We start from the raw sequence: 25,953 nt of genomic DNA on the forward strand, positions 1-25,953 counted from the left end.
AGGACTTCGAGCGCGACGACTCTAGATTAAATATTTGAGTCTCCACTCGAACTTCGAATCGCAGCCGTTGATCTTTGATAAAGATTTGACCATCAAAGTCAAAAAAGATCGACGGATGAGCATGATTTTCGACGGTGCAAATTGGTGGATGACGTGGCGGAAGGTTACTTACCCAAGAACCCGCAAAACGACAAGTCGGCTCACATGGAATTAATATCTTAATACTTCCTGCCATATTTAATAACTCTATTGGTTTTATGAATGTGGGAAATGTAAAATGATGTAAACAATTTATATTAATTTAATTTATTAACATTTTCTTTGTTTGTTTTTTTTCTAATTTTTAAATATTATACAAATAAATAAAAAAACACAGATCTTTGTAACGGCTGCCCAGATCTACCGCTAACAAATATTGTACTTTTGGGCTTTTTCTTTAGAGTTTTCCCTCACACTGGCACTCCTTCCTTCTTCCAATCGATGACAGATATTTTCCTCTTTGTGCTTTTCCTTTAGGCTTCCCGTGACGCTAGCACTCTTTCCTTCTTTCAATCGATGACACCGGGCTTTTCCTTTAGGGCTTCCCCTCAAGCTGGCACTCTTTCCTTCTTCTAATCGATGACACCCTTATAAATGGTGGTTTGTTCTCCCCCAACTAATGTGAGACATCACAATCCACCCCCTTCGGAGCCAGCGTCCTCGCTGGCACTCTTTCCTTCCTCCAATCGATGTGGGACCGCCCCCAAATCCACCCCCCACCCAGCGTCACTAGCACACCGCCTCGTGTCTACCCCCCTTCGAAGAACAGTGAGAAGGCTGACACATCGTCCAATGTCTGGCTCTGATACCATTTGTAACGACCCTTATAAATGGTGCTAGGGGAAGGTTTCCTCACCCTTAAAAATGGTGGTTTGTTCTCTCCCCAACCAATGTGGGACATCCCAATGAATACGTTGACTTATGCAAGTTTGGTAAGATTTCTATCACTTAAATCTCGGATTCTCTACACATGATTTTGCTTAAACTTAAAGTTTTATAACGCTTATTTATCTTCAAAAAGATTTTGATCTTTCACAAGCATCGAGTTCTTTAGAGCTTTGTCTTTTTTATCATAAATTTTCTTGGTTTTCTCTCGAGACTTAATTTCTAATCTAATTGAATTTGAATCATGATCGAGAAGAACCCGAAATTTCTTGGTGTATTTATAATAAAATATAACCTAATATAAATATAAAAAGATTTAACGAAAAAAAAAAAAATGGTTTAACAAAATGCTCTCATTGCATTGCATGGATAGTATTAAGAATTTTAAAAATATTACAAGAAATTGAAACTAGGAAAAGGAAATAGAACAAATATAATTTGCTTTTGAACATAAAGCAGCAGAAGAAAGAAAACACGAAAATCAATCATCAACTAACAACTCCCAGATATTTCTAGAATTGTAAGGAATTAGACCAACCGGATGGGATGATCTCTTTAAGATTGAGGCTTCTCCCACTTGAGTGGCTTGACAATCTCCCAGGTGAAGTCCGGGTCCTCCCTTCCGAAGTGTCCATATGCTGCTGTCTTCAAGAATCTCCCATTGCCACCCCTCTTCAGATCAAGGTTGATGGTGATCATTCCGGGCCTGAAGTCGAAGTTCTCCTTCACGATTTCCAGGATTTCCTTGTCGGGGATCTTACCGGTTTTGTATGTGTCGACGAAAACTGATAACGGCTCGGGCACACCGATGGCGTAAGAGACCTGGACAATGCACCTCCGTGCAAGCCCACTGGCAACTATGCTCTTAGCAGCCTGCCTGACGATGTAGGCACCACTCCTATCGACCTTGGTGGGATCCTTTCCGGAGAAAGCACCACCACCGTGGGCTCCCCAACCACCGTAGGTGTCGATGATGATCTTGCGTCCGGTAAGACCTGCATCACCATGGGGACCGCCAATGACAAATCGGCCTGAGGGGTTAAGGTGGAAGATGGTCTTCTCGTCGAGGTACTTCTCGGGGATGACGGGCTTGATGACATGCTCTTTGAGGTCTGCAGCGATCTCGTCGTTGGTGACGGTCTCATCGTGCTGGGTGGAGATCAGAACTGTGTGCACACGGACGGGTACCATGGCGCCATTGTCGTTGTAGTACTCGACAGTAACTTGGGTCTTGCCATCAGGTCTCAACCAGGGGCAGGTGCCATTCTTTCTAACTTCAGTGAGACGAGCGCCCAACTTGGTGGCTAGGACATGGCTAAGGGGCATCAATTCAGGGGTCTCGTCAGTGGCATAGCCAAACATATGGCCTTGGTCACCAGCGCCAATCTCCTCAGGGCGCTTTGTGAAGTGGCCGTGAACACCCTGAGCAATATCTGGGCTCTGCTGCTCAATGTTAACCAGGACCTTGCAATTGTCAGCATCAAGACCAACATCGTCGGAAACGAATCCAATTTCTCGGCATGTGTCACGGACAATCTTTTCGTAGTCCACATTGGCCTTGGTAGTGATCTCTCCAAAGACCATGACCATGTTGGTCTTACTGCAGGTCTCACATGCGACCTTGCTGTCAGGGTCCTGAGCTAGGCAAGCGTCGAGCACCGCATCAGAGATCTGGTCACAGAGCTTGTCGGGGTGACCCTCATTTACGGATTCAGAGGTAAATAGAAAGGTCTCCATCTCTGAAACATAACAAACACCATATTAGATCGTGTACAAAAATATTCAGTTCATTCATTATGTCAATTGTTAACCTTTCTGTTCCAATTTAGTCACATCAATTAGGCAGAAACATCTTGTATGTTGTTAAAGATTGGAAACAATCATCAGTTACAAGAGCAAGCTCGACGCATACTCATCTTGAAATCAAAACAGGATTACAGAAATCTGGGTGATACAAGCACAGATCAAAGCAACTTTTCGAAATTTTTAATGAATGGAATGACGCCATGGTTCGAAAGTAGCCTTGACAAATCTGAACAGTCCAACAGGGTTCGAAGGTAGGGAAACAAAATCAAACTTGGAAAATTCAAGATCTGTCCTGAGGAATCCTTAACAATTCGACTGGATCTACAATTCGACCACAGAGATCGTTCGCTACCAAATCGAATTACCAGCAACAATAAGAAATTGAGAAAACAAAAACAAAAACAAAAATCTTTGATCTAACCATGGATCTAGGGAATCCTAAAATTGTTACACGAAAACCGCGGGAAACCAGTACGCCGACATGATCTTTTTTCTTTTACTTACAAATCGGATCGTGCTATTCAACAAACAGTTTGTGGTGACAAACAAAAGCTGACAACCAAAACAGAGCTACCAGAGAAACATAAAGAAAAAGCCCCAAACACCCGAGATCCCGAATCTCAGAGAGCACAAAACAGTATCGAAGTTACAATCACTAGTTCCAGATGAATTCTTTTTTTAAAAAATGTCAGATCTGCAAGATTTCACATCTCAGAAAAAGAGAAACAGAGTTCATAGCAACATACAAGCACCAGACACCCGATTCAAACAAAATGAGTACCACTAGCTTACATAGCAGAAAAAAAAAACCCCAAATTCGTTCAGAAACCAGGAGAAAAAAGGGGAAATGAAGAACCACAAGCATGCTCAAAGCCTCATGAAATTAAAAAAAAAAAAAAAAGAAGAAAAAAAAAGAAGAAAGAAATGGCAATGAACGAGCGGTAGAACAGAGCTCGCAAACCTGGTGATATCGGCTGCGTAGATCTGGAAGAGAGAAAGAATTTGAGCTAATACGCCAACCGAACCAGACCTCTGTAAGAAGGCGAAGCTCAACGGTACAAGGACTTCCAAGTGAACAAACCCTGTATTTATAGCGTCCAGCCACCCTCCAGGCTACCGGAATAACCGGTTACGATGCCCTAGGAACCAATAGGGAAACTGTAGGGACTAGGGACGGAATTTCGCAAGATTCTGCCGAGCCATTGGTCGCTGAAGATCCTGACCGTCGAAATAGAGTTGGTGAAGAGACCACCCGCGGGTGATCCAACGGACAACATTTCTCGATGACGTTCCGGGTTATAGCCACTTCCATCCCGTTTCAGCTCACGCGCTTCTCCGGCCAGGTAGAGTCAGCGACTTTAATTATTATCTTTTAACTAAAGTGAATTTTTTAAGTAGCGATTTTAATATTATAAATAAAATCCGACGTGGAAGAAAGACACGTCAGCAACGTGCTTCATGCTGCCAACTCGTTTAAAAGCAAAATAAATTTGTGTCATTTTTTAATTTTACCAAAATCTTAATTATTCAAAATTAAACATTTTTAAAATTATTTTATAAAAATAAAATAATAATAATAATAATAATATTTTTTTTAGTGTAATAAATTTGGCTTGAAATGGAAGGATAAATTAAGATTCGCAGGAAACATGAGCCATGAATGCGACTGTACAGCTTCCTCTTATGCACTCATTTTAAGGCAAAATTAATACATATTTTTTAATTTGGTAATTCTAGATTTTCAAATTTCCCCAATTACCCCAAACTTTAAAAATTATGATTTATAATATATTTTTAATTTATTATTGTCTGAAAGTTCCATTAATTTAGAGAATGATCATGAGTTTATAAACAAAAAAAAAAATATTCTCTCCATTGTTACGAGGCCTTTTGGAGAAGCCCAAAACAAAGACATGAGAGCTTATGCTCAAAGTGGACAATATTATACCATTGTAGAGAGTCGTGTTCGTCTAAAATGGTATCAGAGTCATGCTCTAAACTTAGTCGTGCCAATAGATTGGTAACTCCTCAAATATCGAAAAAAGGACTCCAACAGAAAATGAGTTAAGCCTCCTCCAAGACAGTAAAAAATGACTAAGACTCCAAAGGAGTCGAGCTTCGATTAAGGGGAGGCGCACTTTGTTCGAGGGAAGGTGTTGGATGATGAAAGTCCACTCCATATCATTGTGGAGAGTCGTGTTCGTCTAACAATTATTTTATGATGATATAATAGAAACGACGCAAATTATATTAATTTACACTATAGAACGATAGAAAAAATTAAAAAAAATAAAAGGGGAAAAACTAATTTGAGACTCTAATTATAAAATATTATAATTTTGTAAATTTATATAACAAACATTCTTTAAAATAATAAAATTGTAATTACATTTTGATTTTGAAAAATACTTTTTTTATTTATTTTAAAATCCACTTAAAATGTTGCTATCATCACCCACCCAAGTTCCTAATATATTTATAATTTCATTTTCGAGTTAGGTGAAGGTGAGATAATCTTAGGTCACCAATTATAGACCAGATATTTGAATTCTTTCGATTCTTAAATTAGAGGTTAGTGCATAATATAATGTTAAGTATCGACGAATTAATCTTCATTATTACTTAAAAAAATAATTATTATATTAATTCATGAGATAGTGGCTTAAAAGTTATCTACGTCAAAGATTTAATAATTTTAATTAATTAACTATTATATACCAATTAATTATACTTTAGGTTAAAAAGTGTCACAATAAAATTGTACGGACTATTGTTATTAAATGTGGATGGATAATATAAGGTGAACGAGATTTTGTTACCAATTAAATCAGTGAATTTTAAAAATAATAATAATAAAATAAAAAGAAAAAGAAAATTAAACTCCCCAGAGAATGGTTTGGCCGGTGACCGCCGCCTACGGGTTGTCCCTGCCGTCGTCGGGCGGCGACTGCGGAGGCGGGTCTGATTGCCCCACGAAAAATGTGTGGCTGCGGATAAATATGGGGTTAAAATATTATAAAAACGTTCGTTTTTTTTTAATTTATAAAGGCAAAATAAATATATTATTACCTCTTTCTCAATCTCACAATTATCTGCTCCTTCTGATGTTTTAAGAAATGTTTCGTTTCTCTCTCTAACGTGAGATCTCATAATCCACAATTTGGAGAGTTAATGTCTTTGCTAGTACACTACTTAGTATCTAGCTTTGATATCATTCTTAATGGCCCAAATCCACCGTTAGTTTCGTTTTCCTCTCCAACTAATGTGGAATCTCACATGGGTCGTCTTGTTAAATTAGGTTGTCCACCTAAAGTTGTTATCTTGTTATATATATATATATATATATAGAAAAACGCGGTTTTATTTATTTATTTATTATTATTATTATTATTATTATTATTGGGAACATGGCTTCATAGTGTGTGCCATCCATGATTTGGTTGGCAAAATATAAAATTTTCTCTTATTTTTTCAGTACTTATTATTTAGTCTTCCCCACAAGATCTGTGCTTCAATATCTCACCTCTCCTATTTTTTAAAATTATTAAAATAGTCGTATTTTTAAATTATTAATTTATTAGATACAAAATTGAAAGAGGCCGACTAAATTTAATATTATTTTATTATTTTTAATTATTAAATAATAATATTAATTTTATATAGAATTAAAAAAATTAGTGGATCTGGAGTGGGAAATGGGGGAGTGAGGGTGACGTGTTGATGGTATTGGCACGATGGCAATGATCTGTAAAGCTTCTTTTGCCGACATCACGACATTCATTTCCCTCTGCCTCTCCACCGACACAACACTCTTTTGTTTTTTTTTTTTTTTTTTTTTGAATATTAATAATATTTATAGATATTTTTTAAATTATTACTATGTTATATCATAATTAATGGTATAGTAATGTTGAACCACATTTATAGAATAAGATATAAGAAAATGAAAAAATATTGAATTATTATAGTGGAGGAAGGTCACATGGCCTCTAATTTTCAGGATATATATTATTACATTTACTAATATTGAGATAATAAAAAAAAAAAAAAAGAATTAAATTGAAATCCAGTTGGTTTAAGAAAAGGACTGAATTGTCATTTGGCATGAAACTGAAATTATTTGGTGAAAAGACAAAAAAATGATGGCATTCATGTCTGATCTGATCTGAACTGAACTGACACTGGCGTTAGAGAAGGGCAGACTTGTCATTTTGTTACCAAGCTGAGAAATATTTGATATATTTCACTTTTTTTTTTTGGTAAAAAGACAAATATCCAGTGCATTAATTCAGACGCTGTCCTAAATAAAAGGGTAAAATTGTCATTCTGTACGCGGGTGAAAAATGTCATAAAATATACAAAAGAATGCGGTGAGCGTGGATCGAACACGCGACCTTCAGATCTTCAGTCTGACGCTCTCCCAACTGAGCTATCCCCGCTTAGTTGTTGACTTATAAAATAAAACTTAAATAAGTGTTTCTATTATCTTTCTCTTTTTATTCATCTTCCGAGTTCTTTCATTTTGGACGGCATCGCAAAGAGATCGCTAATGGGAAAAACCAAATCCTTCAAAGATGAGTTCACCTACGGTATGATTGATCTTTTGTGCCTTGAAATTGCAGCTGATTATCGTTACTTTTCTCTCGTTTGATATTTTTGGAGATCATTGTATAATTACGGCGTTGATTTTTTTCATAGAACAACGATTTGCGGAGTCGTTCGAAATCTTGGCCAAGTATCCCGATCGAGTCCCTGTAAGTTGCAAAATTCTCATCATATGTATCTTTGACTAGAGAAGATTCAGTTCTAGATGCGTCTGTATCGGATTTTGTCGAGAAATTATTCTAGATAATGGTGAATTTGTGAATTTAGTCGATATATAATATCGGTGACTCGGAGAGTCGGTAGGTGTCGAATTCTTTGGTTCTTATTGTTCTTCATCTTTAAGAAATCTCTGCCAATGGCTCGCGTAATTTGCTATGAATGATGCTTTCCAAATAAGTCCTCTCGGCAAATGAAGTTCTAAAGTTATCAGATTATTTCCGTCAACGTTTCCTTTGCTATCCAAGAACAAAATTGTATGTGGATAGAAGATGCTTGTTGATTGTCTTCAAGCGATGCAACGGTGACTTCGATTTTGGTCGCCTTGAACAGAGCTATAGAATTGTTGCTAAAATTCAATGCCACGGAAAATAATATCCTGTCTGAATTATGTAATCTTCTTACATTTTTGAGGTGTACATGCTAGAGAGATATTCATTTCCTCCAGAATCCATGAAAGTGAAATAATGGTTTCCTTTTGATGTTTCGACTATAATTGCAGGTAATTGTTGAGAGATATGAGAAATGTGAACTTCCAGAGATGGAAAAGAAGAAGTGAGTTTCTCAATCTCCACCATTTCTGAGCTTCCTCAATGTTTCAGTTCTACTGATTTCATTTAACTGTCTCTGAAAATCAATTGAATGAAAACATATATTATCATTGCACACTTTTTGACTTCTTGATTGGTAATGTTTGTTTTTGTTGGCTATAAATCTTCTAGCTATCTATTTTTGGCCATCCCAAAATCTGCATACTGTTTATCTATTTATACCTTAACTTACAGATATCAGTGTGATGGGCTTTGAAAAGTTGAATCATGTTTTGTCATAAAACACTTGGGTTCCAAAGCTTTCTCACCTTGTCAATTACCCATTTGATAGTGTTCTTGTACTCGTTCCTCTCTCCTTTCGATGTGATCGATGTGGGATCTCACCCCTTTCGATGTGATCGATGTGGGATCTCACCCCTTTCAATGTGATCGATGTGGGGTCTCACCCCTTACGATGTGATCGATGTGGGGTCTCACCCCTTACGATGTGATCGATGTGGGGTCTCACCCCTTACGATGTGATCGATGTGGGGTCTCACCGTATCTCACTGTTCTTGTTTTTTATTTCTTAATTCTTTTTCACATTTCTCATGTTTTTTTAAGGAACACGACTTGTCTATTTCTTGTTTTCAAAATCTTAGTAACCTTTTCTAGAAAAGGGAAAAATTTGAGAAACTACAATAATCAAAAGAACATATTGTTTGTACCAATATAGTTTTCCTTTCTCTATTGAATCTCTTTTGCTTTCTTATTGACTAAAGGTACCTCATTCCTCGAGACATGTCTGTTGGCCAATTCATCCATGTTCTGAGCACCAGGCTTCATCTAGCACCTGGAAAAGCTCTCTTTGTATTTGTAAAGAATACTTTGCCTCAAACAGGTAGAGTTGCATTTGAGCTGATGCTGCTCTGCCTATTTTTGCGCTCGCTCTCGTGTCCAAGTCTTTCGAATGCCAGTTACTAACATGCTTCATGATTGACCTCAAACTTTTGCAGCTAGCTTAATGGATACGGTGTATGAATCATACAAGGACGACGATGGCTTTCTGTACATGTGTTACAGCAGTGAAAAGACCTTTGGCTAGGACCATCTGATTGAGATTTGCCAATGCTGAAGCTGTATATTTCTGCTACTCCTCCTGCTGTCAATATATCCATAGACAAATTTGTTTTTATCATGTGAACATTATATATAATGCATATATCATACCTTCATATTTAAAATTATGTCCGAATTATAGACCCACTTTATCTCCGATGAACCCAAAACTTAGATTATAATGAAATCCTATGAAAAAGAACACAAGTGTAATTTCAAAGAAACATACAATAGCATCAACTTTGCAGTTTGTTGAAAGGCAAGCATTCCTGTGGAAACATGAACCTTATAGGAAGGGTTATTAAATACACTCAAGGTGAGGTCTAAACATCAGAAAAAATTTCATCATGCAACATATCATATTATCCACACTATGATATCAAAATGATTACTCAGAATATGAAGCCATATGAAGCATGCCACGTTACAGGCTGCTTTTATCACCAATCCAAAAATTTCGCCATCCTTTCGACCCATCTGGATGTATAAATCCTCCAGCCAGTTCGATCGCTCGCATTCTGTTGCTTCTATATCCACAAAATATTACATTTCACCGATCTGTGCTAGGAGAAAAGCCTCTGAGCACCGTTTCGCCACACACCCCGAACAGGCACTGCCCCAGCGGTATTGTTCCCATCCTCGACTCTTTCGGATGGGTCCGAGTCTGAAGCAGGGTTGGAGTTTTTTAAATCTAAGAGTGCAGCAACCGAACCATCGCCTAAACGAACTCTATGGAACTTGGAGGTCTTCTTTCTTTGCTTGCTCCCCCCACCATCTCCATCCCCTGTGCTTTGGTGGTTCGAGAGTCCAGTAGACGGTTGTCTGTTTTGTCCTCCTGTCCCACTTTGCTGGTCATCGGATGATATCTTCGTTTTGCCTTTCAAACCACGGTACTCACCCTTCGATAATACCTCAACATCTTCCTCCAATGGCCTGAGACTCGACTGCAGCTCCCGAACACTGCTCAAGATACTGTCTGCTAATCTGTCCTTTGAACTGTCCTTTGAACTGCTGTCTTTAACATCTGTAGACTTCCCTTTACCCTTCCTTCCCTTACCCTTGTCTTTAATTTGAATGCTATCTTGAGCCCTACCATTTTCTTGGATCACTTCTTTCTGTAAACTAGCATTATAGATCCCCACGAGTTCTTTCTGTTTCTGAGCATCAGGACACAGCCTAGCCAGTTCAAGCACAAGATGTGACAAACCGAACTGCTGCACACAGTCTAGGTACATTTCCGGGTCGATCTGACCTTGACGATATTGTGCAGATATATCTTTAAAAATGGCATATCTATCTTGGTCAAAATCAAGTGCAGCACGTATCTTTTCAACTAGAGATTTATTTGCTGTCTGGACATCTTCCGTGTTCATCGAACTCTGGCTACTTGAGGGCACCTTCCGTGATTGTGCCGCAGATACAGGAGGGAAATCATTAACCGAGGGTTCAGTATAAGCCATGTCGGTGAGATTGGGAGCGGAAGCAGAGTGGCTGATCCTACTGCTACTACTACCCGATCCACTCGAAGAACTAGTCTTACCCTTCGCATGCATTTGAGCAGCATTTGAGTAACCAGAGCCTGAAGAGCCATTACTGACGGTCACAACACCCTTAGTCTGCCCAGAACTGCTCGATGCCGTATGATTGACATTTATTGCAGGCCAAGCTTGAGATGATTTATTTGATGGTACCACAGGCGCACGACTTGATTTTGGCCAACCTTGGGCAGGATTTATTACAGTCACATTCCTCTTGCGGCGAAGATGAGCAGCCATACTGTTATTATCTTTGTCCTGAATGGGTTTTGGATGGCTACTGCTAGATGCTGTTGAAAGGGGTGGAAAGGATGATTGCCCCAATTGGGAATTCCTAGAATGACCCAATGCTTGAAGGTATCTAGAAGCTGATTCAGAATCTGTTGTGGATAATGATTCAAATGGTTCAATTAAGGGATCAATGTTGCTTATATTTCCCTGATCTGAGTCTACTTGTCCGCTAGGTAGTGGGTCATGAGTGGTGTCATCAACATTGGCTGTTTCAAAACTTTCTTGAATGGCTACAGAAAGTAGATCGTCAGAAGAATCACGACGAAATGTTCGTCTACCACGGCGATTATCTTGGTCATTACTTCTTCGATATCGAAAACTGGTTGGTATCTGAAAAGATTAATGCACAAAAGGGAAATACGATGTAAAAAAAAAAAAAACAATAAATTGACATACAAGAGACGAACTGGATTTCTTAAAGACCAGAATTGGGAGAGCAATATCATACCTGTAAAGCAGCATTTCGCTTTGATCGAGATAGCTTGCCACCATGTTCAATAGTATTATGCCTCTGAAAAATAGAAAATAGAAATGAAGAAACAATGCAATAAGATGGAGAAGGCCTAGAGCCTTAGACACTTGAAAGAAGTGGGCAAAAAAAAAAAAAAAAAAAAAAANGAAAGCATTTACTAAACACACACACACATACACACAAAACCTTCTTCAATGTTCTAAGTTACCTTCATTTCTGATTCAGATTGGAACACTATAAACTTCTTAGAAAGGCAGGTTTCATCTTCACAAAGAAAATGTGCTTGTCGGAAATGGATCTGTGGCCAAAAAGTTCGATGCATTACATTCAAAACACAAAACAGTGATTAAAAAGACAGTATTTCATAGTTAAACAACTTGCCTCCAGGTCATCATAATTCTTATAATATTCATACTGTCCAGGATGGAGCCTGCAACCCAAAAAAAAAAAAAAAAAAAAAAAAAAAAAAAAAAAAAAAAAANTTTTTACTCTAAGTTATTAAAACGTTTGATTCCCTGAAGAAGAATAGTGGAACAAGAAAAGAACTGATTGGTTCAGTTCTTTTAATCCATTTCTTCTTTCTTTCTTTTTATCATCCCAACGCACTTATATTAAACCGAAATGGAGTTTATGGAAAGTTTAGTTACGAAAATATATACAAATAAATTTTAACCAATGAATCCTTCTAAAAGATACTGAATTCTGATTAGATGAGTTGCTAATCAAGTCTATTAAAAAATAGATTGAAGATTGTTCAAGTAAATAAAAAAAACAAAATGAAATCATGGTATAGTTCAGTTTAGGTTGGACTGCCAGTTTAGTTTAAATTTATACATTCTAATCACAAAGCATGGATTCTTAGCTTACCTTTGGCATATATGACATGTATAATGCTCTGTTGACATATGAGTATACAGCTCATTATCTCCGTAAAAAGGAGTCCTGCAATACTCACACATTGGGTGTCCGGTGAAACCACCTCTCTCACTCTCACTTCCGTCCACCTCAGAGTCACCAGTGTGTATGTGCTGATTCAGTTGTGCTCTATTATACAGCTTTTGTTCACAAATAAAAATCTGAGACACCAGACAAGCTAATCAGCACTATGGTTAAAATCAAAGAAAAGATCAGATAAACTCCGGTTCAAGTTCACATATAATTATTGTCATCATAACTATCTACTAAGAGTAATCTGCTATGAATTTCAATGTCCAACCTACCACCGAGTATCTTAAAAAGAATAATAAGCATACCTTCCTTCCTTCCAAACAAAGGCTGCACATAAACAACTTATGTCGATGAAACAAATGACCCTTTAGCTGTTCAATATTCCGAAATCTTCCTCGGCGCTTTGAGCCATCATTTGGTTGATCTTCACCTATCTTATCACACACACTGCATGACAACCTGCACATTGCTTTTATCATCTTGTAGTGGTCGACGTCATCAAAAAATGCTTGCGTGTCTTCATGATACCAATAGGATCCACAACGACCTTCTCTAGGTTCAGAAGGAAAGACTGTGAAGTCGTTAATAGTCCTTGTATAATCTCCTAAGGCCTACAGCGGAACCAAACACGACAACATCAGCCCAATGAAACAACAAAACAGTCCTCAAACTCAATTAAATTACTATTTGAATAAGCACCAAATCCACATAATTATAAATTTCAGCACTGTGATAACAACCAAGTTCTCTCTTGTCTCTCAATAAATACGGAATGAGGGATGGGAGCTCCAGAGTATCAAGAAGGACTATAACAAATCAAGATAACGGAGATAATAAGGTATGGTGGTGGGAGCACATATTTCGTTTATTAGATTGTGTTTGTTAGCAGCCATCTAGAATTAGTGACATTGAGATCTACAAGTATCATCCTTTCAATTTGAAGAAGACTTCAGAAATTTATCTAGTTCACTGAGGGGTGGCTTACTTCAGTTTCAAATTTCAATAGTCCTAACTACTCAGCAAGTCAGCTGAAAGTACAAATCACTGAAAATAAGAAGAAAAAAAAAAAAAAAAAAAAANAACACTGAGAGCTTCTAAGGCTATAATCAATAATGGTGATTGTATCCGGAAAACTTCTGATCAATGTTATGGACACCAATATTGCCAAAAACATATAAAAAGAACATTACAAAATATAAAGCTCAGTGAGAGATCGAGCTAAGTGGTGTTTTGGAAAACTGTTCTTAACAGTTCTCTGTTTTCATTTTCATATTTGTTTTTGAAAATTGTGAATGTATTATAATGAAAAAATTATTATTCACAACGAAACCATTGTTCCTAAGTTCATGATTTTGTTTTGTACTAACAAAACGTAAAATTGTTTCTAAGGCAGTTTCATCAAAGAAATAAAGAAAAGAAGAGAGGGAGAGAGAGAGAGAGAGAGAGAGAGATAAATGAACTATAAGTATATCACGGAGAAAAAGATTGAATAATCAGACGTTCGAAGTGCATACGACATTCCTTTGGTATAAGTATGAGAGCCCGAATCGAACAGAAACGGAAACATAATCATAATTTAGAAAATTCATTAAACTAAAGTGAGAAACAAATATTCCAAAAAGAAATCGAATACAACTACAGCAGTAGATCACTTAGGAAACCCCAAAGTTGCATATGAAAGAAAAATAAAGGTCAGAATTCACCAATCAAATACCGCCAAAGATTGAATACGATCATAAAACGGGGAATAGCTGCAGCCTCACCTTAGTGACGAAGACGACGGTAGATTCAGACTTGCAGATGCAACAGCAGCGATCACCGCAAATGAATCGAAGGCGAGCAACACAGGTGGAGCAGACATCCCGATGGCCGCAAGAGCCATAGGCAACCCATTCAAGGGCATCGGCACACACCGCACAGCTATCATCCATTGTTGTGTTCTTCTCAACGATTCCGGGAAGGAGAAAAGTGTAATTGAGATCCTCAAAAATTGACGGCAATTCGAGTTTGAAGAATCTGGAATGAGGAGATGATTAGGGTTTGAAGAACGAGATGGATTCCCAGAAAGTTCTTAAAAAGGGTCGAAGGAGAATTCGGGGCGCCGAGACGAAACTCACTCCACATACCAATTTTTTATTTTTATTTTTATTTTTATTTTTAATTTCATGTCCTTCCAACAATTCCAATTTCCAACAAAATAAATAAATAAATAAATAATTTTAAACTAACAAATATTCTTAAAATTTCAAATTTTAGAATTTTTTAATATTATTAAAATACCTTCCACTTTCAAAATATTTAAAAAATACTTCCAAATTTTATTAATATCTTTAAATCTTTTTAAAATTTTCTAATATATATATAGTTTACAATTATTTTTTATTTTAGTATATAGATAGAATTTATTTATTATGAGTTGTGGTATTTAGTTCTATTTATATGTATTAATAGTATTTTTTTAATTAAAAAAAATTAAAAAGTATTTTTTAATCTAAAGATATTATGAAACTTTTAAAACTTTAATAATATTTTTAAAACTAATATATTAATAATTTTCATCTAAAAATAATCATAAGGATAATTTAAAAATAAAAAAAGAAAATAAGAGCAACAGTATTTTTATTAATTTAGTAAAAAAGAAACAAAAAAAATGGTAAAAATTAGAGTATGGAAGGTGAAAAGATAGCATGTAATACAAATTATTGTTGACTTTTATTGTTATTTGGATTTTAGAATTAAATCAATTACTCGGTAGTTATAGCGCTCGCCACCATTTATGATTTGGGTATTTTAGTCATTTCACTCATTTCAATTTATATATTAAAATATATGTTTTCCCATTTTGCCAAACCTTTTTAGTTGGATTGGGCTTGGGCCGAACACTTAATTACAGCCCAAGCCCAATTACTTCCGGTATTTGAATTTCTTATCTCGAATAAATATATAAAAAAAATATATTATTGAGGTATGCTCGTGTTGACTATAATTAAATATATATAGTTCATATTAACTTTTAAAAATTATATATATTTTAAATTATTATAACAAAATTCGGTTTTCTACGGTGGAGTAAGAAATAGTTTAATAAAATTAATTTCAAACTTCTTTTAAATAATTAAATTGTTTGGAGCATACGCAAAACATATTTAATAATTTAATAACTTTTTTTTTTTTTAATCCTAATGAATTAATTTTGAAGAACACGCATTTATATAATTTTTAAATAAATAAATAAATACATATATAAAATAAAATACAGGGTATTACAGTAAAAGGAGTTGGTGAACGTGCGCAGCCTTTTCTGATCCAGCGACTTCTTGTCCAAGTTTGTCTATTCAAAGTGGGGCCCATTGCCACTTGTTTTTTTTTTTTTTTTTTTTTTTTNTTTTTTTTTTTTTTTTCCTTGGATTAAAATAATATATGACGAGAAATTCAAATGCTCCACCGCTTGTGCGGGCCGGTCAATTTCAATACGCGTTGGCTACAGCACTGCACGGGTCAATATGTACATCGCCTAGTATCCATCGTTTACGGTTAGGACGTTTCTTCTGTCAAAATGAAATGACAAGAACTCATCTCGAACCAACACATGATTCTTGAGAAGGAATCAAATAAGATAGTTATATTTTGATGAGCTTCTCGAGGATTTTTAATATTTATCTCATGCTCGTCCACTTGCACACGTAAATAAATTTACCATTTCAATTTCACCTAAAAGGAGATACACGCTACCAATAATAAAATCGGAACAATCCAACCTAATAACTTCCATTACAAATATAATTTTGCAATAAAGATTTATAAATTGGATATTCTTTAGGGACAGAATCAAATTCTATTATATAGAATTTGTTCCCTTTTATTTTAAAACTCCACTAAATCTCGACAATATTCCACGTGGCACATGACACATGTCATCAATTGAACGTTATCCAAAGGGGTTCATCAAACTCCCCCTTCAACTTCTCACCAACCACCTCATCTTTCAAACTCAGCCCGGAAAGCGCCAGCTCACTTCCATAATACCACGTGGGAGTCCCATTTTCATATGCACTCCACGTCAGTCTCCGCAGCCCGGTCCCGTCCAACCTCACCACGAACAGATCGCCATATGGCTGAAACTGATTGGGCATGGACACCGGCTCTGCTGACACCCCACCCAAATTCGACGTGAATAAAAGCCACTCCCCGTCCCTACTAAAGCACACGTGGTTAATCCTCTCTTTGTCCACGTCACTAGACCCTTCCGGTCCAGCCACGTGAACTCTCCTCAAATTCGAACCGTCCGGCCTGATGACATAGATACTGAACGCTTCGGTGTTCTTCGGATTATGCATGTTTGAAGAAAACGCTATGAGATCTCCCGCCGGGGACCAGCTCGGCATTGTGTCGATCCATGGTCCGTCAGTCAACCGTCGTGCTTCGCCACCGAAATCACCATTCACAGCGTCGATGATGTAAAGATTCTTGTGTCCCGATCGGCCAGATCGGAATACTAGAAACTTTCCGTCCGGCGAACAAGCCGGAAAGGCGTTATTTCCGGTGTCCTCTTTTGTGAGAATCTTCACTTCACCGGCAACTTCGTCGCTATCACCATTGTTGAGATCATCGGAGTTGATCGTGGTCCGAGCGATTTGGACCGTCGCTCTCGCTGGCCCGAAAATGGGCCCCAGCGAAGAGTAGATCACGTTCTTTTCCGTTGGGCTCCACGAGTTGTAAAAAGCGGTTCGATCTTTCAATACGGTCACACATTTTGAGCCGTCTGCTTTGACGATTCTTAACCCGACGAAATCGGGATTAAACGCGATGAAATTGCCGTCAGGTGACTGTGTTGGGAACGATCCGTTTATTCGGATCATACGGAGTTCATTAATTGGGGAAATTATCCGTTCAAAATGGGGAATCGTTAACTCGCCATGAGACGACTCTCCACGGAATCGGTGGTAACCGATGTAGTTGGAATCCGGCGAGACAAACGGGTTGTAATGATGAAAACTGGGATTCAATTTCTGGGTAATCGGGTCGAATTCGTCTGTCCCGGAATTGTAAATCTCAATGTGTCGGAATTTGTTGTCGGGTCTCCGGGTGGCGACGACCACTCGTTTCCGGTCGTTCATGGCGGCCGGAGTGAAGCAATGGAGACCCGCCGGAGTAACCCGGATCGGAACAGGGGGGACAGAGGAGTCGAGATTTTCAGGAATCTCCACTCTGAAAATGCTCCACCACCCATCCTCGGCCTGTCGGTGGAAGTACACAGTGGAGTCGCCGGACCACGACGGCCATCCGCCCCGACCCGAAACTACAACTCGTCGATCCGGGTCAGAAGATCTAAAAACCACAATTTCTGTGTGGAGCTCCTGAAATTCGCCGCCCCAAGAACGAGAGCCATAAGAAGCAACCGCGACGAACTTCCCACTTTCCGAAACCGCCGGACTGAAGTCGACAGACCCACGAGGAGTCAGGCGAGTCACCGAATCGGAACCGTCCAACCCAGTGAAATACAGAGCGGACCAGCTCGTGAAGGGCTTATGGGGGTTTTCATGAGCGGAGATAAAATAGAGGCGATCATTTCTGATAATGGGTCGGTCGTGAAAGCAGCTTCCGGGGGCGGAAGGTAGCAACTTGGGGGCGGAATTGGGAGAATTGGAGAGATAAACTCTAGGGGAGCCAGATCGTTCAGAGATGAAGACGATGGATAGCTGATTATCGACGAATTGGGCATTGAAATTAACGGAGATTCCGTCGGTAAGGCAGTGTTCAGTGGTGGGAGAATTGAGTGGAACAGAGAAGGTGTCGAAGCCGTATTGAGTGCGTCCGACGGTGGTGAAGATGACAGTGCCGGTGGGGTTAGTCATTTGGGGAAGTGGCGAAAGTGAAGAGTAGCGAGTAGTGAGAGAGAAAGGAGAGAATTTGGGGACAAATTAATAGGGAATGGAAGTGGAGTCTTACGTAAGAGATGAGTCAGCGGATTTGGAATCTATGCTCATTTTTTCAAGGAAAGAATTGTATAAAAATCTTTCTTGGTGGACAAGGATAACGGTTGAAGTGTTCGACTCCAACACTAATTGTAATAGCCCACCTCTATAGACTTCTCCTTCCGAGCTTCCCCTTCCGAGCTTCCGCTCAAAATTTTTAAAACGCGTCTATTAGGGAGAAGTTTTCATATCCTGGTAAAGAATATTTCGTTCTCCTCCCCAACCGATGTGGGATCTCACAATCCACCCCCTTGGGGCCCAACGTCCTCGATACTCGTTCCCTATTCCAATCGATGTGGGACTCCCACCAAATCCACCCCCTTCGGGTCCAGCATTCTTGCTGGCACATCATCTCATGCCCAACTCCTTCAGGGCTCAACCTCTTTGCTAGCACAGCATTCTTGCTGGCACATCATCTCATGCCCAACTCCTTCAGGGCTCAACCTCTTTGCTAGCACATCGCCCGATGTCTGGCTTTGATACAATTTGTAATAACCCAGCCCTAGCAGATATTGTCCTCTTTGGGCTTTCCCTTCCAGGTTTCACCTCAAGGTTATTAAAACACATTTGCCAGGGAAAGGTTTCCACACCCTTATAAAGAATGTTTCGTTCTCCTCCCCAATTGATATGGGATCTCATAAAATTTGTAATGACCCAGCCCTAGCAGATATAGTCCTCTTTGGGCTTTCCCTTCCAGGTTTCCCCTCATTGTTTTTAAAACGCGTTTGTCACAGAAAGGTTTCCACACCCTTATAAAAAATATTTTGTTCTCCTCCCCAATTGACGTGGATAAACATTGTAATTATAAAACAAAATTTAAACCAACAAATGCTTCAACAAATGACTTTCTCATGATAAATCAAGAAATTTTCAATTAGAGCATCTAAGCAGCACAAATATTTCTGCATTTAGCAATAAGTAAATGGTTTTCAGGGGAGATGCTAGATGGGACATACTTGACAAGCTGTGTTTCCAAGCCACATTCCTTGAGCCACATTAGTCTTCCCATATCAATAATCTCCTTGCACATAAATCCCAGGACTGCTCTTTCCACTGGATTCATATGTCTAGCAATGTCTTCTACCGTGCTTCCGTTCATTCCATCGCCTTCATTTTCACTGCAACGATAAGAAGTTTAAGTAAAATGGCCATCGTCCATCACGAGGCTGCAATACGAGCAGTAAGCGTGTGATAATGGATACCTAGATTGAAGAAACGTTTTCAAGTCGGCACCATCTGAAATATCTTCACTGTGATTAGCATCCACTGCCCAACTAGTGAACCATGTAATAGCAAGAAATTCTTCTTTCGTGATTCCGAGTTCTAATAAGTATCTCTTATCTGCAGGGAAGATCATCTTTAAACAACTATTGGGTACTGAAGTTGAACAAAAGAAAAGGAAAAAGCTACCTTAGTTGAAGCATATAATGGCAAGATGTAAAAGGATTGCTTACTTGTGTAATGCTTCCATTGACAAAGGTGATGACAACATGTCGCTATAGCCAAACCTCTCAATTTCGGCCTATCTCCGCACTGTTCAGTATTGACATGATTGGATTGTTTGGTAAGACAACATCTGAGAGCCAAATCTATGAAATAAAATAAGTATTAAGACAACGTTAGTTGGTGTAACAACTAAAGTTTACGATGAATTCATTAATATGATTGAACAACCTGTTGCAGGCCCACAGAGATGCTTGCCAATGGCCAAGTAAGGATTATGCCTCAAAGATTCAACAGCGTTCAGGTTTAGATCCTCAACTGTATGAAAGAATTTAACCATATTTGTGGCATCAAAATCAAGAATCAGATGGAATTAACACAAGAAAGAACTTAACTATACTGCAATTAGGACACACTAAACATTTTCAGAATGCAGGTATATGATTATTGTGAGATCCCACATCGGTTGGGAGAGGAACGAAACATTCCTCATAAGGGTGTGGAAACCTCTCCCTAGTAGACGCGTTTTAAAATCGTGAGGCTGATGACGATACGTAACGGGTCAAAGTGGACAATATCTACTAGCGGTGGGCTTGAGTTGTTACAAATGGTATCAGAGCCAGACACTGGGCGGTATGCCAGCGAGGACACTGGTCCACAAGGGAGTGGATTGTGAGATTCCACATCGGTTGGAGAGGGGAACGAACCATTCTTTATAAGGGTGTGGAAATCTCTCCCTAGTAGACGCGTTTTAAAACCATGAGGCTGACGGTGATACATAACTGGCCAAAAACGGACAATATCTACTAGCGGTGAGCTTGGGCCGTTACAATTATAATGTACCTTTCTAGCTTGTTAAAAGACCGTCTTTGAAAATGCATTAAATGAAATATGAGAAAACCTTACTGTCGATTCGCAAACGCTCTAAAACCAAGCTCTCCTTCTGTCGCAGTGATCGATCAGCCTAGAGGTTGAATTTGCATAACAAAACACATAAAGATAAAGAATATAAAGCCAAATGAAGTTTAGTTGATCCATTTGCCAAAAATCTAGACATACATAACGACGTAATCTCGAATTCTAACCTTCAGTTTGTACGATTTCCGCTCAACCAGAAGCACCCTTTTTATACCATAGCAATCCGCAAGCATTTGAGTTAAGTAGCCTCTTCCTGCCCCGAACTCAATTACCGCAGGGGCAACATTAGCCTCATTGCCACACGATCTGTTACCCTCACATTGTTCCCCTCCATCATAATTCCTCAGCACTCCAAATTCCTCCATGTTTCCAAGAATCGACGCCTGCTGCAGAACATGTTTCTCTTGAAATGGAATTTTCCTACCCAAAACAAAACAGAGCATAGTTTACAAAACCCATTAAATCTCATTGAAAGAAACCAATTGCTAACAGCATAAGTACCTATCTATTTCTCCTTTAATCCACATATTGCAAGCTTCCTTTATCCTATAAGAGTCTTGAATATCCTTGCATATCAGCCCATGAAGAGCTCTAATCTTTGCAAGAAGCCGATGAAATTCAGCTCCAGACATACCATAAACGATATTCCTCTTCATTTCAGAGGAAATGCTATCTGAAAAGCCCGAAGCCAATTCATCGGACGATATCGAATCCTCCTCCCCAGCATTGATGCCCTTTTGATAGAACGGTTGGACAGCCAAGGATTGAGTTTGTTTCAATAACGGACACCTCTTTACATGCCATTCAAGATTTTCTCGAAGCACAGAGCTAGAGAAGTGAACACATACAGAGAACATTATACACTACCAATTTTTACTAAATTCAAAGCTTAGATTTATATCAGATTTCACGAACACCAAATACACAGATGAGAAATAAATGAACGAAACTTACTGAGACGGGTCTACAGGACATGGAACCCACTGAGTATCAGCTCTCGAGCTATGATTACCACAAAACCTTAAAAAAATCGAAAATCAAAGAACAATTATAAGAGAACTTAGCGATTGAAATAAGCATTAATTCCAGAATCTGTTCAAGGGGATGAGTACTTGGAATCGTTAATGGGAGAATTCGCACAGAATCTGTTCTTCTTTGGAAGCCAAAACTGACAACGGGAAGCCATTTCTAAACCTAATTCTTCACTCACCGGCACTGCCTTCATGCTCGAAACGAACCCTAAAACCCTACGAAACTCTTCTTCACGGAGCTTAGAAATTGAATTACGAAATTTAGAAGATGCCGCTTGTTTGGATGCAAAAAAAATTCATTCCCGTACGGAATATGGATATAACCTTGAACGGGATAGTTACACAACCAAATTAAATTTCAACCCTAAATTATTTAGTAAATTACAAATAAAACTTCGATATTTGATATCACATTTTATTTAGGTTAAAATATAATTTACTTTAGAATTTTTTTTTTTTTCAAAAATAATTTTAATATATATTAATTATATCATAGTTTTTACTCACTATATATTTTTTAAATATTTTTATCACTTAAAAATAGCTATCGCTCATTTAATTATTTCTATTTTAAAAAATAAATACAATTTGCTAATTAAAAATTATTTATTTTTTAATTTTATTTAAAAAAATGGACAAATGCTACGAAAATAGACTAAGTATTGTTATTGATTTTATCCAACATGAAGATTTGACTCTCTCCCCTTGAGGCTAAATATATATATATTTTTAAAAAAATAATAATTAATATTAAAAATTATTAATATTGATGGGTTGACCATTTTTTTTTTTTTTTTTTTTTTTTTTTTTTTTTTTTTTTTTNTAAGATTAAAAATTTTAAATGATTAAAGAAGAAATTAAAAATTATTAAAAAATATTTAATATATGCAACTAATAAATTATATAATATTGTTTGAATTGAATTAGTAATAAACGTGTGAATTAGAGAGAAGAGTTCAAACTTAGAAAAATTCATCTTTTCAGCCTATAAATATTACTGAACTTTGCTTCAATTGCTTCAATGGCTTCAATGGCTTCTTCTTCTCAATTGTACTCAAAGCTCTCTTGCATCATCTTCTTCCTCTCGCTCTCCACTTTGGCTTCTGCAACCCTAAAAGTCGGTTTCTATCAATCATCTTGTCCCGAGGCCGAGGCCATTGTCAAGAACGCTGTAGATTGCGCCGTCTCTCTTAACCCTGGCATCGCTGCTGGACTCATTAGGATGCACTTCCATGACTGCTTCGTTAGGGTAATTTTTAAAATATTGTTTTTTATTTGGTTGAAGACTGTTGGGAGTGGATCCCACGTTAGCTAATTAATCGGATGATCATGTGTTTATAAGTAAGAAATACATCTGTACGAAACCTTTTGGGGAAACCAAAAGTAAACTCACGAGAGTTTATGCTTAAAATGGACAATATCATATCATTATGTGTTGTGTCGTAATACCACAACAAAAAATGCTATGATACCCAATTGTTGTAGCGGAAGTGGAAGTAAGATCGACTGTACTCACACACCCATGAATAGAAATTAAACAAAGAGACACAAAGATTTACGTGGTTCGGAGAGAAGAAATTCTCTTACGTCTACGGGTGTTAGCCAATCGTGATTCATAACATTAACATGTTTTTGGTTAATTTTAGGGTTGTGATGGCTCAGTCCTATTGGAATCCACTCGAGGCAGCCCAGCTGAGCGAGAGCATCCAGCAAACTTCCCAAGCTTACGAGGTTTCGAGGTTATCGACAAAGCGAAGGCAGAAATCGAGGCAATTTGTCCCAAAACCGTGTCGTGCGCCGACATTCTTGCCTTTGCAGCTCGTGATAGCTCCTACAAAGTTGGAGGTATCAGCTACGCCGTGCCAGCCGGTCGCCGCGACGGTCGCATCTCAATAAAAGAAGAAGCCAACGCTCTCCCTCTTCCCTCTTTCAATGCCAATGAGCTGATTAACAGCTTCGCCCAACGAGGGCTGTCGGCGGCGGAGATGGTGACACTTTCCGGCGCACATTCCATTGGAGTAGCGCACTGCCCCACCTTCTCTAACAGGCTTCATTCCTTCAATGCAACACACTCACAAGACCCTTCCATGAACCCCAATTACGCGGCTTACTTGAAGACCAAATGCCCGTCGTCGTCGCCGAGTGAGCAATCGACAGTGGCACTGGAGTTTTCGACACCGAATCGTCTCGACCATCGATACTACGTCGAGTTGAAGAAGCACCATGGGCTGTTGAGATCGGACCAAACATTGTTGAGTAGCTCTTCCACCTCGAGAATGGTATTGGACAATGCTAAGCATGGCTCCAAATGGGCTGTGGAGTTTGGGATGGCAATGGCTAAAATGGGTTCCATTGATGTCCTCACGGGATGGCAAGGTGAGATTAGACGCCATTGTAGCTTTGTGAATTGATTCAAAGGAAGCTTTTTAGGATGATTATTTGAATTAGTGAAAATTTAAGTTTGATATCTCTTAATTAAGAATGTTTTTATTTGTTGTTTTCTTAAATGGAAGAAGCATAATAAAGATGTATGATTGTTGGGAACACGAATGGCATGATCATTATCGTAGTGTCGTGGTTGAATTTGCTAAGGATCTAATGTTGGTTGTGCTATTTTCAAACGAATTCGTCTCATTTTGTAACAGAAAACACATGCATGGCATGCATGAGTGTTTTTAGGGTTCTTCGTAGGAGACAATTAGGAACAAGAGAAGAGGTGTAACGACCTAAGCATACCGCTAGCCGATGTTATCCTCTTTAGGCTTAGCCTAGCGCGAGTAGATATTGTTCTTTTTAACGTTTCCCATCTGGGTTTCTCTCAAGTTTTTAAAACGCGTCTATTATAAAGAAGTTTTCACACCCTTATAAAGAATGTTTCGTTCTTCTCTCCAACCAATGTGAGATCTCACGAGAAAGTTGTTGTGATTTGGTGTGAGAATAGTGTGCTTAGCGCTGGAAAGAGAGGGCTTCTGAATCAAAGAGCACGCATAGAAAATGTCTTTTATGACGGGGTTGGTGGACTATCTAATGGATGACTATCTCTTACAGTTACTGTTGGTCAGTACCCTTTCGTTTTGGGACTATAAACCAAATTTATACTAACCGACGAAGATAAAAGCTCTTTATTCTGCAATGGTGAATTTCGACCCTTAATTTGTAAGGATTATGGAGCGTCCCGCTAAAATGCAAACTTAGATTAAGAATGATAGAAACAACGAATCTCTACGAAGGTATGATATTCTGCACTTTGAGTATAAACTTTCACGTCTTTACATATGATTTTTTCAAAAGATCTCGTACCAATGGAAGATAGTCGCTTATTCATACATCTATGATCTTCCTCTTAATTAACGAACGTAAACTCGAACAATTCTCAATAAAAAATATATTATTATATTAAAAAATACATATAAATGTATTTTAAATGTGGAATATATAATTAGTTTTCATATAAAAAATCTAATCATTAGTCGAAATTTGAATAATATATATATTTTGACAGTTTGATATTATTAAAAATAAAATTTATTTACAAGTTGACAACTCGACATCAATAAGCGTCTATGACTTCTTCTCTTCGTGTGTCGTTTTTTTAAAACATTAATTTATCTTATTCTTAGTCGTTGAAACTAAATGTATATATTTATATTATTAATAATTTATTTTCCCACGTTTTTTAATTAACCAAATTTCAAAATCCGACAGTCAAAATTTTAAAAATAAAAAATAAAAATAAAATTATAATAGATAAGGAGGGAGGAAAAAAAAAAACAATTTAATAAAAAAGTTCCATTTGGTGTATAGACGCCATACGGGTTAAATTGGAAAAATATTTTTGACCAACTCGAAATTTTGAGTTCCTGACTCGAGCAACCCGAGAGTTTACAACTCAATCCAATCCTATCTTTTAGGGTTGAAGTGGATTGAGTTGTCATATTGTTCTTTATTTTTATATATATATATATATATATATATATATATATATATATATATATAATTATTTAAAAAAATAATATTTACCTACGATGTATCTACGGGAATAACTAATATCTCATAAAATTCAAAAAATAAAATACTTAAAAGTCAAACGCATAAGTAACATGTGTTACAAACATTAAATATTATAAATAGGACAGAGTT

General features: G+C 37.7%; 6 protein-coding genes and 1 non-coding gene across 7 annotated transcripts; 2 read left to right on the forward strand and 5 right to left on the reverse strand.

Annotated features, from left to right (window-relative positions):
* Positions 1–1,259: 1,259 nt before the first annotated feature.
* Positions 1,260–3,811, reverse strand: LOC111806663 (S-adenosylmethionine synthase 1). The gene is made up of 2 exons (XM_023692041.1): positions 3,692–3,811; positions 1,260–2,663 (listed from the first exon to the last, which is right to left on the reverse strand). The coding sequence occupies exon 2, from the start codon at positions 2,659–2,661 to the stop codon at positions 1,480–1,482; it is 1,182 nt and encodes a 393-aa protein (XP_023547809.1). The 5' UTR covers positions 2,662–2,663; positions 3,692–3,811; the 3' UTR covers positions 1,260–1,479.
* Positions 3,812–7,096: 3,285 nt separating this feature from the next.
* TRNAF-GAA lies at positions 7,097–7,169 on the reverse strand. The gene has a single exon. It is a non-coding gene; the product is annotated as a tRNA-Phe (tRNA).
* Positions 7,170–7,213: 44 nt separating this feature from the next.
* LOC111806665 (autophagy-related protein 8i-like) lies at positions 7,214–9,325 on the forward strand. The gene is made up of 5 exons (XM_023692043.1): positions 7,214–7,319; positions 7,429–7,484; positions 8,054–8,106; positions 8,864–8,982; positions 9,098–9,325. Exons 1-5 carry the CDS (start codon positions 7,280–7,282, stop codon positions 9,184–9,186), a joined length of 357 nt encoding a protein of 118 aa, XP_023547811.1. The 5' UTR covers positions 7,214–7,279; the 3' UTR covers positions 9,187–9,325.
* Positions 9,326–9,431: 106 nt separating this feature from the next.
* Positions 9,432–14,571, reverse strand: LOC111806664 (E3 ubiquitin-protein ligase HEL2). The gene is made up of 7 exons (XM_023692042.1): positions 14,210–14,571; positions 12,752–13,057; positions 12,366–12,574; positions 11,880–11,928; positions 11,707–11,796; positions 11,475–11,537; positions 9,432–11,356 (listed from the first exon to the last, which is right to left on the reverse strand). The coding sequence occupies exons 1-7, from the start codon at positions 14,375–14,377 to the stop codon at positions 9,764–9,766; spliced, it is 2,478 nt and encodes an 825-aa protein (XP_023547810.1). The 5' UTR covers positions 14,378–14,571; the 3' UTR covers positions 9,432–9,763.
* Positions 14,572–16,130: 1,559 nt separating this feature from the next.
* LOC111806666 lies at positions 16,131–18,465 on the reverse strand. The gene has a single exon (XM_023692044.1). The coding sequence runs from the start codon at positions 18,299–18,301 to the stop codon at positions 16,364–16,366; it is 1,938 nt and encodes a 645-aa protein (XP_023547812.1). The 5' UTR covers positions 18,302–18,465; the 3' UTR covers positions 16,131–16,363.
* A 785-nt stretch (positions 18,466–19,250) lies between these two features.
* On the reverse strand, positions 19,251–22,060 carry LOC111806667 (tRNA:m(4)X modification enzyme TRM13 homolog). The gene is made up of 9 exons (XM_023692046.1): positions 21,895–22,060; positions 21,737–21,802; positions 21,284–21,610; positions 20,950–21,202; positions 20,771–20,828; positions 20,096–20,182; positions 19,876–20,010; positions 19,624–19,762; positions 19,251–19,539 (listed from the first exon to the last, which is right to left on the reverse strand). Exons 1-9 carry the CDS (start codon positions 22,005–22,007, stop codon positions 19,305–19,307), a joined length of 1,413 nt encoding a protein of 470 aa, XP_023547814.1. The 5' UTR covers positions 22,008–22,060; the 3' UTR covers positions 19,251–19,304.
* A 771-nt stretch (positions 22,061–22,831) lies between these two features.
* LOC111806668 (peroxidase 5-like) lies at positions 22,832–24,224 on the forward strand. Its single transcript, XM_023692047.1, has 2 exons — positions 22,832–23,062; positions 23,460–24,224. The coding sequence occupies exons 1-2, from the start codon at positions 22,835–22,837 to the stop codon at positions 24,222–24,224; spliced, it is 993 nt and encodes a 330-aa protein (XP_023547815.1). The 5' UTR covers positions 22,832–22,834.
* Positions 24,225–25,953: the final 1,729 nt, after the last annotated feature.

The sequence above is a fragment of the Cucurbita pepo genome, chromosome LG12, assembly GCF_002806865.2.
Source record: "Cucurbita pepo subsp. pepo cultivar mu-cu-16 chromosome LG12, ASM280686v2, whole genome shotgun sequence".
In the NCBI taxonomy this organism is placed as follows: domain Eukaryota; kingdom Viridiplantae; phylum Streptophyta; class Magnoliopsida; order Cucurbitales; family Cucurbitaceae; genus Cucurbita; species Cucurbita pepo.